Source organism: Theropithecus gelada, chromosome 15, assembly GCF_003255815.1.
Source record: "Theropithecus gelada isolate Dixy chromosome 15, Tgel_1.0, whole genome shotgun sequence".
In the NCBI taxonomy this organism is placed as follows: domain Eukaryota; kingdom Metazoa; phylum Chordata; class Mammalia; order Primates; family Cercopithecidae; genus Theropithecus; species Theropithecus gelada.
Window position 1 is genome coordinate 26,479,547 of NC_037683.1, and position 16,898 is coordinate 26,496,444.

Here is a 16,898-nt window from a genome sequence, read left to right on the forward strand (position 1 = left end):
AAGGGAAAAACCTCTACAAAACTGATAAAAGAAATCAAAGAACAGCTAAATAAATGAAGATAGATTCTATGTTTGTAGACAGAAATCAATATGGTGAAAATGTCAGTTCTTGCAACTTGATCTATGGATTTGATGCCATCCCAATCAAAATAAACAGTGAGTTGTTTTGTGGATATTGACAAACTGATTCTAAAGTTTACATGGAAAGGCATAAGACACACAATAGCCAAATCAACATTGAGAGAGAAGAACAAAGTTGGAGGACTCACAATATCCAATTTCAAGACTTACTATAAAGCTACAGTAATCATGACAGTGTGTTCTTGGGAAAGAACAGACACATAGATCAATGGAACAAATAGAGAGCCCAGAAATAGACCCACATAAGTATAGTCAACTGATCCTTGGAAAAAAAAAAAGCAAAGGCAATACAATGGAGCAAAGAGAGTCTTTTCAACAAATGGTGCTGGAACAATATGCAAAAACTTAATCCAGATAGAGACCTTACATCCTTCAGAAAAACTAACTCAAAATGAATTACAGACCTAAATGTAAAAACACTCAACTATAAGATAACATAGGATAACATAAACTAGACGCCAACAGCAGCCAGCAACTGCAGAAGAAACGCCCCCCACTGACTGAGCCCTTACTGTGGACCAGGCTCTGTGCTTCACATCAATCACTTCCATTAACCCCCCTTATTATCACACTCCCCCCTTAACAGATGAGGAAATTAGGTACAGGAAGTACAGAAAGAGTGAGTATCTGGCCCAAAATCAACGGTTTGCTCTTTATCTCCTTGCTATGTTATCTCTGGATGCTGAATTCCAGAGATTTGACTAAAATCTTCATTGACATAAATATACCCCATGGCACTGAAATAGGTGAGGTCTGAGGCAGACTGAATAGCCTTAACTGTTAATGACCTGCTACATCAACAAAAATATACATCAGGTATCTACAATATACATGACAAAAAAATTTTTAAGCAACAATTTATTGAGTTTTCACTCAAGTTTGGAATTCAAAGTTGCAAGCACTTAACACATTTTTACATCATTATTTAATCCTTACTACAACAACCTGCCAAGTACATGCTCTCATCCCCATCCTACAGATGAGGAATGAGATTCAATGAGAGGAAGAACATTGTTCTTAAGTGGAAGAACTTGAATTAGAATAAATGGAACTCTAGAATCCATGCTCCACTCTCACTCGAAGACATCGCACTGCCTCCACGATGGCCACAACTATCACTAACACAGAGCCTTAAGACTTAGGAGCTGGCTGGGCATGGTAGTTCACACCTGTAATCCCAGCACCATGGGAGGCCAAGGCAGGAGGATCACTTGAGGCCAGGAGTTCAAGACTAGGCTGGGCAACAAGACCCTATCTCTCTGAAAAAATTACATTTAAAAAAATAAATAAAAATTAAATAAAATTTAAAAACTGATGAGCATTCTTGTGTGTAGTATGCGATCTTCACAGCAACCCTGTAAAGTAGGTGAGACAGAGATCATAGGGATTTTATAAGTGAGGAAACTGAGGCACAGATGCAGAGAAATGCACATTGTGGGCATACCCTGAAAGCCCTACCCACTAGGTGAGACCATCATCCATTCTAAAGAAAGGAAAAGGCAGGAAAAGAAACACATATCAAAGGTTCTTAAGTAGACCTTAAAATTGAAAAACTGCTGCTTTGTCATTTACAAACACATTTTTATTCTCTGTTATTTACTTACCAGGATTCTAGGACTGAATGAGAAATACAGGCTTCTTTCTATTGGTCATATTCACAGCCAACATTTCCTCTGTGCCAGGTCAGAAAGACAGTGGTCACCTCCGTGAATAATTTCCTTGAGCAAAGCTGCTCTCAGCCTTGACTAAAGCAGCCTTTCCAGGGGCTGGTCTATACCCATGATCTCTCTTCTCTGGCACACAGAAAGTGAATGGTCAGACTCATCTCTTGAATGGTGAGCCACGTGCTTATTACATTTCTTGTTCTCCAGATCCACTTTATTAAAAAGTGAAATGACAATCAGAACGGTTAAGTGACTTAGCCAAGGTCACACAACTTGGAAGCAGCAGATCAGGAAGAAAAGTCCAGGTCTGCTAGGTAGGCCAGTCTTCTGTCCAAGGGCATCCGAGGCCCAGGTCATCTCAGCCATGTGGGGTTGCCAGATGTTTCTGCATCTGGATAGACAGGTCAAGAGCTACGAAGGGGCGGAATAAGCTAGAAATTCCCAGAACTTTGGACCTAGAAGGGCCCTTAAAAATCATCCAGGCCGGTTGTGGTGCCTCACATCTGTAATCCCAGCACTTTGGGAGGCCGAGGCGGGTGGATCACCTGAGGTCAGGAGTTCAAGACCAGCCTGGTTAACATGGCAAAACCCCATCTCTACTAAAAATACCAAAAAAAGTATCCAGGCGTAGTGGTGCACACCTGTAGTCCCAGCTACTTAGGAGGCTGAGGCATGGGAATCACTTGAACCCAGGCGACAGAGTTTGCAGTGAGCCAAGATCGTGCCACTGCACTCCAGCCTGGGTGATGGTGCAAGATTCCATCTCAATTAAAAAGAAAAAAAAAAAAAAATCATCCAATCCACCCATTATATAGATGGGCAAACTGAGGACCAGGCAAAGAAAGCAACTTGCCAAAAATTACACAGCTTGAACTGGCAGATCAGGTCCAAAACTCAGGTCCATAGCAATGTCATCATTCAAGTGAGTTTGGACAGCAATCTGCAAAAGCTGCTGTGAGGATGGCAAAGCAATCAATCTACCCGATTTTTTTTTTTCCTTAGCGGTCCAGGTCATGCACAAAAAGTACAAGGTGTAGTCTCTGTCCTTAAGGAGTTTACAGTCTAGTTAGAAAAACTGGCATATACACAGGAAAACAAAATCAATACCATAAAACATCAGAACAGGCAACAGCTGTATCAAGAATTTAAAGGAGGCAGAGAGCAGCAGGGTTGGCTGTGTGGGAAGGCTTCCTAAAGAAGGGCTTAAGAAAGCTGGACTTTGAAGCATGAATAGGAGTCCAACAAATGGAAAGGAATAGGTATGTCAGTCCAGGAAAGAGCTTCAACCCATAAAGGGGTTTTGTGGGAGATGAAGCCAAAATCGCAGATGAAGGCTAGGTCTTGGGGGCTGGGGATCCTTCAGATGCCAGGTCAGGGCATTTGGACTTGGGTCGATGAAACAATAGGTCTTCAAACTTGTTTCAGGAGCAGATCACTTGGAAGCCTCTGAGCTCTTCACAGAATTCCACAAGTGGCTGATCACACTTCATTCCAGGACAGTGTTTGTGTCGGGAAACATAACCAGTGTTCTACATCTGTAATATAAAACCACAGCCACAAGCGTGCATGCCTGTGAACAAAGTAAGTCCTCAAGTCAAACAGGATCAATCTTTCTCAAATATTCCTGTCAACAGTCATCTGCCCTTGATCTCTTTCTTCTGTGTCTTCTGTAGCCTGTGTACTGGTAGACAACATGTACACGTACCACTGCTTTTCACAAAATATGGGGGAGAAAAACATAAAAAATTGAGAGAATTCTGAAAACATTTTTTCTTTATATTGGAAAAAGGCAGTCTGATAATTTTAGGGGTTCAAGGCAACGCCACATAGAACAGTATCCTCTCTGAGCCTCAGTTTCCCCATCTGGCATGAAGGGGTTGGAAATGGAAACATCTGAGGCCAAGTTTTGGACACATAATTTGCCCTGTCTGGTCATCTTCATGCCTCCTGGGCTCTCTGGACAATGAAAGCGATAGGGGTCCAGTCCTTCCATACGTGTCCACAGTTCTAAGCAGCAGAAAGAGTAGCTTTGGTGGGACTAGCTCTGTAACCATCAGCTCCTGCAAAGGCCAGGGGGTCAGCATGAGATGTCAAACAGCATGAGATTTGTGTGCTGGGCCCTGGAGTGAGCACAACACCCCAGTGGTTGACATCACGAGCCCCTTTTGGAGTGTCCCTAGATGCTTCTCTCCTCACCTGGGGCTCCCCATTGGCCATCTTGGGCTCCTGAAGCCTTCCCGACTGCTCAGTCTTGGAGGAACATGAGTACCTTCATCCCTAGGTCACCTGGCCAGGAACGGGCAGCACCCTGTGCCCAGGACGTAGGCTTCTATGAGCTGGCAGGGGCATGGAATTCTCGGAGAGTTCGTATGTCGTGTCCCCATTGCCTGAGGGAGCTGGGAGGTCACTAGAAGCCGGATGTAGTAGCCGCCAAACACTGCCAGCAGCTGGCGGGCCATTTCCTAGAAGAGGCAGGGAAGCAGATTGAATACCACAGGGGAGCCCCTTGAGGAAAAAAGGCTTAGGCACCAGGGGAAGGCCACACTGCTTTCTTGCCCCTGGACCCAGGAGTGATGCTCACTAGGAAGAACCAGGCCAGGTCAGCACCTGGGACTCTCAGAAGATGTCAGCCTGGTCCAGAAGCCCAGCTCTGCAATCCATGGCCTGTGGGGCTCCTGCAGCTTCAGTGTCCTCATTGCCAAGGTGGGTAACTAATTACTGAATGGCAATAATAATACGCACAAAAAAAAAACGCAACCTCGAAGCCCTAGAGAAATTACCTAATTTCTAATTACCTAATATTTTAAGCCTAGTTGGCTGGGCATGGTTGTTCACATCTGTAATCCCAGCACTTTGGGAGGCCGAGGTAAGAAGATCACTTGAGGTCAGGAGTTTGAGACCAGCCTGGGCAACAGAGCAAGACTCTGTCTCTACAAAAATAAAATTAAAATTAAAAATATATTTCAAAAGCATAAAAAGAAAGTAAACCTAGCCAGCCACAAATACATTCTTTTTCCACTTTCAAATGTCTATGAGTCTGTCAAGTACGTGAGATCAAAGTGACTCACTTGAAGAAAATTACTAGTTAAATGTGGAGGTGGGGAGAGGAATATTCCCATTACAGTAGAATTCTTTAATTCATATGAGGTACCTTGTAGATTTGTTTACACAAGTACTCCTAACATATTAAAAGAAACTGCTTACATTTAAATATGATCACTGACAGTAAAAGAAAAAAAAGAAAGAAAAACATAAAAAAGGGAAAAAAAGAGATTGATTACCAAAATTAGGTTTATCACAAAAGGACAAGTACTGTATGATTCCACTAATACGAGGCACCTAGAGTAATCAGTACACAGGGAGAGAAAATAAAATGGTGGTTTCTAGGGGTTGAGGGTAGGGAGGAAGAAGGAAAGGGGAAGTTAGTGTTTAAAGGGCACAGAGCTTCCATTTGGGAAGATGAAAATATTCTGCCAATGGCTGATGGTGATGGTTGCATAACAATGTAAATGTACCTGATGCTGCTGAACCATATACTTAAAATGGTTAAGATGGTAAATTTTATATTATGTATATTTGCCACAATAAAAAAATTTTAAGTAAAAAAGAATTTAAAAATTGCATTTAATGGACTTTTTTTTCTTTTTTAAAGACACAGTACAGCCGGGTACAGTGGCTCATGCCTGTAATCCCAGCATTTTGAGAGGCCAAGGCGGGCAGATCACTTGAGGTCAGGAGTTCGAGACCAGCCTGGTCAACATGGTGAAACCCCATCGCTACTAAAAATACAAAAACAATTTAGCCGGGCATGCTGACACATGCCTGTAATACCAGCTACTTGGGAGGTTGAGGCAGGAGAATCACTTGAACCCAGAAGGCAGAGGTTACAGTCAGCCAAGATCGCGCCATTGCACTCCAGCCTGTACAAAAAGAGCAAAACTCCGTTTCAAAAAAAAAAAAGACATAGGATCTTACTATGTTGCTCAGGCTGGTCTTGAACTCCTGGGCTCCTGCCTTGGCCTCCCTACAGTGTTGGGATTACAGGTGTGAGCCACTGTGCTAGGCCTTACTGCACATTCTTATTAACACAGTTGGTCTGTAAAGATCCATTCACTGGTATAGAAAATGGGATCTCAGGGGAAATGCTTAAATTCCTTAAGCATAGTGTTGAAGCTCTTTCACAATACTTGTGTCCACTCTGAATGTAATGAAATAAGGTGTGGGTTACACTAGGTATGTCTGTAGAGTTAGTAATTAAGAATAGGCTTTAAAGTCAAAAAGGCCAAGAGGGAATTTCAACTCAGCCACTCTATGACTAACCCAGAGCAGTCACTTCACATTATTGAGCCCATTTCTTCATTGGTAGAATAAGGAAAATAGTAGCACTGACCCCTGTAAGTTAGAGTGAGGATTAAAGAGACTAATAGAGGCCGGGTGCATTGGCTCACACATGTAATCCCAGCACTTTCGGAGGCCAAGGCAGGTGCATCACCCGAGGTCAAGAGTTCGAGAACAGCCTGGCCAACATGGTAAAATGCCGTGCCTACTAAAAATACAAAAATTAGCCGGCCGTCGTGGCAGACATCTGTAATCCTAGCTACTCAGGAGGCGGAAGCAATAGGATCGCTTCAACCCGGGAGGTGGAGTTTGCAGTGAGCCGAGATCACACCACTTCACTCTAGCCTGGGCAGAAGAGTGAAACTCCGTCTCGGGGGGAAAAAAAAAAAAAAGGGAGAGACTAATAGACAGAAAGCATTGAGCCCAGTGCCTAGTGCTCCACAAATGGCATCAATATCTTTCCGTCATTATCACTCAAAAAAGCAGAAACCCCACATGGTTCATAAGATTAGCTTTTGTTTCAAGTTATCCTTTGTGCTAGAAAATATAAAACACTTCAAATAGTTTACCACTCACCAGCTCAGATCGGTCTTCTCGCCAATTTACTCTAAAATCAATAATGTAAGAAGCAAAGAACCATAGCAAGAACATTGGCCTACTTAGAATCAGCAGGGCTGGCTTCTGCCCTGGGCTTACTGCACTCTCTCTTTCTGGCAACCTTGGGCAAGTCAGCTGACCTCTTGGAACCTTATTTCACCCATCAAGGAAGAAGGGAAAATAATTCATACCTCGAAGAGTATGCTAATGAATTTTATGCATGAGAAAAATCCGTAAAAATGTAAGAGGTCATTATTACGGTCTTTCCATCTTTTACAGACCCTGGGTTCCTACTGAAATGTGACCATCTGGCACAGGTTGAGACTTGGGCATCGATTATATTTTTCCTAACTAAATTATAAGGGCAGCTACTTTAAAAACATGTGCATACACACTTGATACTCATGACAGGAAATTGTATTACTATTAGTTGGAATGAATCTGAGAATAATCATTTAAAAGACCCATATTTAATGGGCTATTGCACAAAAACCCACAGATGCATGTCACAAGAAAGTACATAACCTTATCAATCTCTTCTCTTTAAAAAAAAAAAATCAATAGGATAAAGTGAAGAGGTTAATACATTTATCATTTCTCTCTCTTTTTTTTTTTTTAAATATTTTGGCAGGGCACGGCGGCTCACACCTGTGATCCTAACACTTTCGGAGGCCGAAGCGGATGGATCACTTGAGCTCAGGAGTTCAAGACGAGCCTTGGCAACATGGTAAAACCCCGTCTCTAAATAAAAATTTAAAAATTTATATAAAAAGATAAAAGATTTTAATAGAGGCCAGGCATGGTGGCTCACACCTGTAATTCCAGCACTTTGTTCAAGTGAGCCACCGCACCACCCTGTCACTTTCTTTTTTAAATAGTGCTACTTGCAGGCTTCCTACTCCCCACCAGTACAAAAAAGAAAGTCTGGGCTGGTTTGGACCTTGAATTCCCAAACCTCTTGGCTAAAAAGATATAAGTGCTCTTCTGAAGTTTCAAATGTCACCTGAGGTCACCATCACTGCTTGTCTCCCCGACAGTGGGTCTGTCCTCATGATGAGAAGAAGGTAGCACAAGCTGCAAACCACATTTTCAGATTTCTGGTCTGCCAGTGCTGAGCCATAGCCAAGAGGCAGCGTGGATGGCAGGACCCAAGGGAACTCTGGGGCGGGAGGAATTGGAATTCAACAGAAATGCAAAGAAGTGGGAGGTCGAGGCAGGTAGATCTCTTGAGCCCAAGAGTTGGAGACCAGCCTGGGCAACCTGGCAAAACCCTGACTCTAATAAAAATACAAAAAATTAGCCAGGCATGGTGGCACATGCCTACAGTATCAACTACTCAGGAGGCTGAGGTGGGAGGATTGCTTGAGCCTGGGAAGTTGAGGCCACAGTGAGCAGTGATCACACCACTGCACCCCAGCCTGGGTGACAGGAGTGAGACCCTGTCTCAAAATAAAACGAAACAAAAAAAAATGCAAAGAAGAGTCAACTATCTAACTGCAATTAAAGTAGATGAATGAATGGTTGGATAGATGAATAAATAATTGATTAATTGACTAAGATCCAAATATTTGTCAATATGTTCATGGTTAAGTAAGTTATAATCTATCAACATGCAACTACCCATCCAATGCAACCACCAAAAAGAATATCCAAGATATTAAATAATGCAACAAAAAGTCCCAACAAATATAAAATGCTTAACTATTTTTTTAAGTGCTAGGGTGAAGAATGAAAAGATCGAAAACTCTGAGCTAGATTTGTATAGTGTCTACCAACTGAGAGAAGCTATGTCCTGGGGAATCTAGGAAGCCTCCACATATGCAATTCCCCCGAGGGAGGATGGCCCCAACTATCCCCAGTGCCTGTTACCTCCGGCTCAGCCTCAGGAACGAGCTGATGAAGCTCAGTCTGCACCAGTGGCCTCTCGTTAGGACAAGAATTGCCAGGCAGGAGAGGAGCATCCTCCAAGTCCTCAGGCCCCTCCACTGTTACAGGGCTCACCCCAGTCTCCATGACAACACACAACTGGCTCAGTCTGCTTCTCAGCAAGGACTGCAAAGGAAACAGAGAAGGGGCTCAGGAGTGCCTAAATCAGGTGGTATCTGCGAGGCTGAGTCCCTCCCCAGGCTGCAGACAGAGCAGAGGATGAGGTCTCAGACTCAGACGATGACCTCAGAAAAAGCTGGTCACATGGGTGGTATTACATAATTCCCTACAGATGGTCATTACTAGTTTCTAAATATTTTTCCTTTTATGGTCAGGCACAGTGGCTCACACCTGTAATCCCAGCACTTTGGGAGGCCGAGGCGGGCGGATCACTTGAGGCTAGGAGTTCAAGACCAGCCTGGCCAACATTGTGAAACCTCGTGTCCACTGAAAATACAAAAATTAGCTGGGCATGGTGGCGCATGCCTGTAGACCCAGCTACTCGGAAAGCTGAGGCATGAGAATTGCTTGAACCTGGGAGGCAGAGGTTGCAGTGAACCAGGATGGTGCCATTGTACTCCAGCCTGGGTGACAGAGCAAGACTCTGCCTCAAAACAAACAAATAAACAAATGTCTTTCCTTTCATGCCCTCACTTGCTCAAAACAGCCTGGGATGTGGGTATCTTTATCCATATGTTGCAAATGAATAAACTGAGACTCAAAGGCCCTGCCTGAGGCCACATAGGAACTAATGAGCCAGATTCAGGGCTAAGTTACAACTCTGACTTCAAGACCCACTGCAGCCGGGGCTCAGAAAAGGCTGATCCTAGAGAAGGAGTCCAGGCTTCAGCGACAGGAGGCCTGGCCTCCAAACCTGGGCATCACCAGCCAGCTCCATGACCACAGGCCGGTAATAGGTCATCCTGGAGACCGTTTCCTTCTCTGCAGAAGCAGAGCAAGATCCCTCTGGTTTTCTTAATAAATGGTAGAAAGGCACTGTGAACAAGTAAAAGTTGCCTCAATGCATGATACTTTGGGATCCACCAAAATTTATTATTAGTATTATAATTATAAAGAAATATATGGCTGGGCGCGGTAGCTCACACCTGTAATCCCAGCACTTTGGGAGGCCAAGGCAGATGGATTACCCGAGGTCAATTCAAGACCAGCCTGGCCAACATGGTGAAACCCCGTCTCTACTAAAAATACAAGAAATTAGCCAGGTGTGATGGCAGGCACCTGTAATTCCAGCTACTCAGGAGGCTGAGGCAGGAGAATCGCTTGAACCCAGGGGGCGAAGGTTGCAGCGAGCCGAGATCGTTCTACTGCACTCCAGCCTGGGCAACTGAGTGAAACTCTGTCTCAGAAACGAAAAAAAAAAAAGAAAAGAAAAGAAATATATGCTCACCATAGGAAATGTGGAGGAAGCAATGAGTTAAAAAGAAGCAGAAAAGCAGCCATAATTCCCTAGGCAAAAACAAGCACTGATTGCTCGTAGGTATTCTTCCAAGTAACTTTTTCTTAGACATTTTCCCACCCTTAAGATAATGCAATCGATACAACTTGGCCTCCTGGCTTTTGCTTTGTTTTGCTTTTTCACTGAAGATATCTTACCTCTTGGCTAGTCTTCATTTCTTGAACATGATCAGACAAAAACTGCACACAGTTCTCCAGGTCGAAGTAGACAAACCAAAGCTGTAGGGAGAAGCAGCAGTGACCACTGTGGCTCAAAGCCAGCCCAACCCTGAATTCCCCCTCCCTGAGACAGTCCTATTTAGCCTGCTGTCTGGCAGGAACGTGCCATTTGGCTCCCTCCCAGAGTTCCACACCACGACCACATCTCACTTGCATGGTTGGTAGAAAAATGGCTTTGTGTGCAGGTTTCGAAAAGGTCAAACCCTAGGCCAGATGCAGTGGCTCACACCTGTAATCCCAGCACTGTGGGAGGCCGAGGCAGGCAGATCACTTGAGGCCAGGAGTTCAAGACCAGCCTGGCCAACATGGTGAAATCGCTATCTCTACAAAAAATACAAAAAAATAGCTGGTGTGGTGGTGGACGCCTGTAATCCCAGCTACTCAGGAGCCTGAGGCACAAGAATCGCTTGAACCCAGGAGGTGGAGGTTGCAGTAAGCCAAGATTGTACCACTGCACTCCATCCTGGGTGACAGAGCAAGACTCTGTCTCAAGAAAAAGGAAAGGGAAAGGGAAAGAGAAAGGAAAGGAAAGGAGAAAAAGTTAAACCCTGTTTAAAATGGCTGTGGCTCCATTTCCCACAAGCTGCCGAGCATCCCAGACAGACTCTGAACCCTCCTGGACATCACCTGTCCACCTGAGGCCACCTTCATCCTCAATGGGCAGGGCGTGAACATGCAAATGAGTGAAACCCTTCAGAGCTGACACCTGCAGCCCACAACCAGGTCTGAGGTAGTCAACCTGGGTGCTTGTGGGGAGAGAAGCAGGGTGAGAAGTCCGTACCCCATCTGTGCCTCCCCTTCCACCCCAGGGGCCAGCCAGGCTAAGCTTAACCAGGCCGAAATCCTCCACGTTCATGTTACAACATCCTGTCAAGACCACAGCTGCTGCACATCCTAATTGAAATTCTCAGAGAAACTGGTGGCCCTTGTCCCAAACTCCCATCCACTGGCCACCTTCTCTGGTTCCCAGACCTCCTTCCTCTTAATGACTGACCCATGAGGCCCAAAGTCACAGCCTTCTTGCCAACTACTCTCCCAATGTCTTACCCACAAGGGAGGATTTCTCAAATGATTCCTTTAAAGCTTTTTACTATGAAAATTTCCAAGCATATACGGAAGTAGATGACAGCAACCCATCCTCCTGCTGCAACTGTTAGGTCACTTCATGACCACTCTTGTTTCATCTTCATCCTCACTTGGTACCCATCCCCAACACCCCCACCTCCACTGCACCCCCCAGGGAATCTGAAGGACAGAAGGACATCCCAGATAGTGTATCACCTTATCCCAAGACACTATTTTGAAACCAAAAGAATCCAGTTGTCTAAAAAGATGTGTCCTTTTTTTTTTTTTTTTTTTGAGACAGGGTCTCACTCTGGCACCCAGGCTGGAGTGCAGTGGTGGGATCACAGTTCACTGCAGCCTTGACCTCCCGCGCTCAGGTGATCCTCCCACCTCAGCCTCCCAAGTGGCTGGGACTATAGGCATGCGACACTATGCCCAGTTAGTTTTTGTACTCTTTGTAGAAACAGTTTGCCATGTTGCCCAGGCTTGTGTTGACTCTTAGATTCAAGCAATCCACCTGCCTCAGCGTCTCAAAGTGCTAGGATTACAGGTATGAGCCACTGTGCCCAGCTGATGTGTCCATTCTTTTTTTTTTTTTTTTTTTTTTTTTTGGGACAGAGTCTTGCTCTGTTGCGGTTGGAGTGTGGAGTGTAGTGGCACGATCTCAGCTCACTGCAACCTCCACCTCCTGGGTTCAAGTGATTCTCCTGCCTCAGCCTCCAAAGTAGCTGGGACTACAGGTGCATGCTGCCATGCCCTGCTAATTATTTTGTATTTTTAGTAGAGACAGGGTTTCACCATGTTGCCCAGGCTGGTTTCAAACTCCTGAGTTCAGGCAATCCACCCGCCTCAGCCTCCCAAAGTGCTGGGATTACAGACGTGAGCCACCGCGCCCAGCCCATTCTTTAGTCATCTATCCATCCATGCATTCATCTAACACATGCCAAGTCACTCTGCATACCAATGGATAAAGGAGATTGGAAGATAAACGAGGCTAAAAAGGACCCCCACATTCCAGGAGCTCCCAGTCTACAATGTCACACTTGAACTGCCGAGAATCTTGTGATGCCATCTGCTTCACTCCAATGTTAGGCAAGATCATCTTATATCTACACCATCTCGGGTGTGATAGGATCCACAAACATAGGGACCTGCATGTGTTCTCTGCTGCAGCCTCAATCCCTGGGACAGTGCCTGGTACATAATAGACTCTCAATAAACATTCATGGAGTAACTGAGGCAGGTGCGTGAGGAGCCTCTTCCCAGGTCCCCCGTGCACACCTACCCCTGGGCTCCCACCAGGCAAGGGGCAAAGACTGGTGAGAATGCAGATGTGGTGCCGAGGAGGTTTTCCAATTCCACTGGGTAGATCAGGCATGGATGGAGGAACAGGAGAGTTCAGCCAGGATCAGGAGATCTGCCCTAACTGTGTTCCGACCCACCCTGCGACTCCATACTAGTCACTTTGAGATCTCCCCACAACCTTTGGGGCAAAGAGAATGACCAATCCAGGCAGACAAGGCCTTCAGCATCTGACCTGCCTCTCCGGCCTCATCTCTCCCCGCTGTGTCACTCTGGTGTAGCCCCAGCCATGGTCAGCTCCATACAGCCCTTCAAAGGGACCCTGTGTACCTTGCCTCTCAGCCTTTTCGGGGGCTGTCCCTTTGCTATAAGGCCAGAGAGGCTACTGCGGACTATCTCACTGTATGCCTGTCATCCTCTGCCAGGACAGGGACCTTGTATGGGCCCCTCAATGTCGTCAGTGTCCAACCGAGGGCACAGCACATAGAAGGCTCCATCTGTCTGCTGAATAAATGCCAGGTGAGCAGCAAGGTTTGGGCGCTATCTGCGCTTCCCTTCCAGCCCTGCCACGTGGAGGTTCCAGGCCACTGGTTACAAAACAGAGAAGGTGTCTTAAGGAAGAAACACCAGGGCAGGGAGGAAGGAAAGGGCTGCCGACAGCCATCTCATTAGCAGACTACTGCAGACACTGTGCAGGTTGGGAGAACATGAGGCCACTGCTCTCCATAAAACTGGGCCATCAGGAAGAGGTCACTATGAGACACAGCACCTGAATCACACTCTGGCATCCTTCCACCGTGTCTGTCACCCCCAGCAGCACCCGATGTCTCAGGAGGGCTCCATTGGCAGCTGCCAGCCTCAGGTCCGTATTGGTGTTGGCCTGTAAGACAAATGCCAGGCCCATCACCAGACCTCCACGCTACTGGGGAGCTCCCGGGCTCTGGGCAGTAGAAACACACCATCCCACCCCTAGATGCCAAGGGACAATCCCCACCCTCAGGACTGTCCCATTTCCTCCCCTATTAAATGGGCTGGGGTGGAGGCAGGTGCAGTGACTCATGCCTGTGATCCCAGTGCTTTGAGAGACTAAGGCAGGAGAATTTCTTGAAGCCAGGGGTTTGAGGCCAGCCTGGACAATGTAGCGAGATGCCGTCTCTATAAAAAATTGTTTAAAAATTAACTAGGTGGGGCCAGGAGCAGTGGTTCACGCCTGTAATCCCAGCACTTTGGGAGGCTGAGGCAGGTGGATCACAAGGTCAGCAGTTCGAGACCAGCCTGGCCAACATGGTGAAACCCCGTCTCTACTAATAATACAAAAATGAGCTGGGCGTGGTGATGCACGCCTGAAGTCCCAGCTATTCGGGAGGCTGAGGCAGCAGAATTGCTTGAACCCAGGAGGCGGAGGTACAGTGAGCAGAGATCATGCCACTGCACTCCAGCCTGGGCAACAGAGCGAGACTCCATCTCAAAAAAAAAAAAAAAAATTTTGCTAGGTGCGGTAGCGTCCACCTGTAGTCCCAATTACTTGAGAGAGTGAGGCAAGAGGATCACTTGAGCCCAGGAGTGTGAGATTATAGTAAGCTATGATTGTGCCACTGCACTCCAGCCTAGGTGACAGAGTGAGACTCTATCTCTTAAAAATAAGGAAAGAAAAATAAAATGAGATAGGGGATAGTTGGAACAGTAAATCCAATAGTGTCAGACGGCCCTGGCATAAAGCTCAGCTCTGCTGCTTCCTGGCTATATGACCCCGGACAAGGCATGTCCCTTCCCTGAACCTTATTTCTTCAGTTGTAGAATAAAACAATGTCTCAGCCTCTTAGGAATGGAGTGAGACTTCACTGAGATTGTGTGTGATGTACTTAACCTAGGGCCTGGGACTCTGTCAAGGTGCATAAGATATTTGCGGAAGATGGGAGATGAGATGGGTTTGATCTGTTTGAGCTGACACATTAAATCTGTTGTGTAAGTGAAGCACTCGCTCCATCTAGAAAGCACCTACTTTAAAGTATCTAACACAGCGCCTGGTCCTCAGGAGGGTCTCTGGGAATCAGCTTCCTGCTCTCCCACCCAAACCAACGGATGCCACACGTTCAGCTGGAAAAGTGGATGCTAAACAGGTGCGGGAGAAGAGAAGGGACAAGGGGACCTCAAATGCTGGTTTGGGGAAGTGAGCACAAGAGGACTTTCAGACACAGTTAGAAGAGAGCCTGATCAAGAATAATAGTTCTCAAAAGGGGCAGCACCCTGTCAGGGAGATTCTGGAAATGCAAGAAGGACGCTTTGGTTGTCACAGGGATTGGATGGACAATGCCGGCAGTTAGTGGAGGAGGGCCAGGCGTACCAAACCCATGCCTTCCACTGAAAGACATGTCCTATTAGAAACCATTCTGCACGTTCAAGACTGTCCCCTGGGCTGCCTGAACTCCAAATGTCCCACTGAGCATACGTATAGATTTTTAAAAATCTACTTAGAATTATCTGGTCAGCAAACCTAACCCCAGTTTACATTTATACCTACAGTGATTTTTCTTGGGGGGGAAACCTAGTCTCGCTCTGTCACCCAGGTTGGAGTGCAGTGGTACGATCACAGCTCTTCGACCTCCTGGGCTCAGATCTTCCTGCCTCAGCCTCCCAAGCAGCTGGGACCACGCATGCATGCCACCACACTCAGCTAATTTTTAAATTTTTTGTAGAGATGGGGTCTCACTTATGTTGCCCAGGCTGGTCTCAAACTCCTAGGTTCAAGCAATTCTCCCAACTCAGCCTCCCAAAGTGCTGGGATTACAGACATGAGCCACCATGCCCAGCCACTTAAAGTGATTGTTTGCATGAGTTTAATATACACTGAGTTTTCCAGGAATGCCTCTACTATGAAAATTGAGGAATAATTAGATTTTGTTTTGCCTAGATCTGTAGTAAGGAGATTTGGATGTGGATTTGGATTTGATGTGGGTTTCTTCCTTTTAGAAATCCACATCACCAACAGTTCAATTCCTAACTCTATCTCTCACTGCCCATATAACCTTGGGCAAATTACTAAACATCTCTCTGTCTCCATCTTCATACCCCTAAATGGAGATAATAATGCCTTTACCTCAGAGGGGTATAAAAAGGGTGAAATGAGTTAATCCATGTAGAATAATTGAAAGAACTGAACACTTAACACATATCAGCTGATAATATCACAGTGAGGATGACAGTGAATTTAAATCATCGTGTTTTTACTGTGCCATATTAGCCCCAAATAAATATTTGTAGGAACTTGGAACTTCTCATGTGTCCTAGCAATGTGCTATACTCTACAAGGCTGGGACTTGCCTGCCTTTACAAACCTTACAATCTTTTTATTAATTTAATTTTATTTATTTTTGTTATTTTATTTTATTTTATTTTATTTATTTTTTATTTTTCTGAGGCAAGGTCTCGCTCTGTCACCCAGGCTGGAGTACAATGGCGCCATCACAACTCACTGCAGCCTTGAACTCCTAGGCTCAAGCGATCCTCCTGCCTCAGCCTCCTAGGACTATGGGCATGTACCACCACACCCCACTGATTTCATTTTTTGTAGAGACAGAGTCTCATAATGTTGCCTAGCCTGGTCTCAAACTCCTGGGCCCACGTGATCCTCCCACCTTAGCCTCCCAAAGTACTGGGATTATAAGTGTGAGCCACAATGCCCGGCCCAAACCTTCCAATCCTGAGGAAGGCTAATAGTACACCAAAGGGAAAACAAGACAGTTATGCAAGACATTGAGGCTCTCAAGGACACCAAGTAACAACACAGGGAGGATGCTAACAGTAAGAGTGGCAATGGCCAGGAAGAGGGGATCTGCATAGTCCTGAGTGACAAGGGATCCAGGGAGGAGGAGGTCCTGGAGCTGAGACCCAAAAAAAGACCCGAGAAGGGCTGTGTGGCCATGGACTGACTACTTAACCTTTCTGAACTCCCATTTCCTCACTGGCAAACAGAGTTAATAACAGTTAATACTTACAAAGCATTTACTTTACACCAGGTACTATTATAAACACTTTGTGTGTCTAAGTCATTTAATTCTCACAATAATCCTATGAGGGAGCTAAAATTATTATCTCATTTTCTAGATGAGGAAACTGAGGCCCTGATAGATTAAATAATTCACCCCAAGTTGCAGAGCTAGCAAATGATGG

The 16,898-nt window shown here is 45.6% G+C and overlaps 1 protein-coding gene across 2 annotated transcripts in view; it reads right to left on the minus strand.

Moving 5' to 3' along the window:
• Window positions 1–984: 984 nt before the first annotated feature.
• The window catches only part of TMEM268 (transmembrane protein 268), a 35,293-nt gene continuing 19,379 nt past the window's right edge, over window positions 985–16,898 (minus strand). For both annotated transcript variants that reach the window (XM_025360662.1, XM_025360663.1), the window contains exons 6-9: window positions 13,498–13,608; window positions 10,281–10,361; window positions 8,610–8,792; window positions 985–4,267 (exon numbers count right to left, since the gene is read on the minus strand). In XM_025360662.1, coding sequence (XP_025216447.1) covers window positions 4,088–4,267; window positions 8,610–8,792; window positions 10,281–10,361; window positions 13,498–13,608 — 555 coding nt within the window. In that variant the 3' untranslated portion in view covers window positions 985–4,087. The remainder of the gene's footprint in view (window positions 4,268–8,609; window positions 8,793–10,280; window positions 10,362–13,497; window positions 13,609–16,898) is intronic.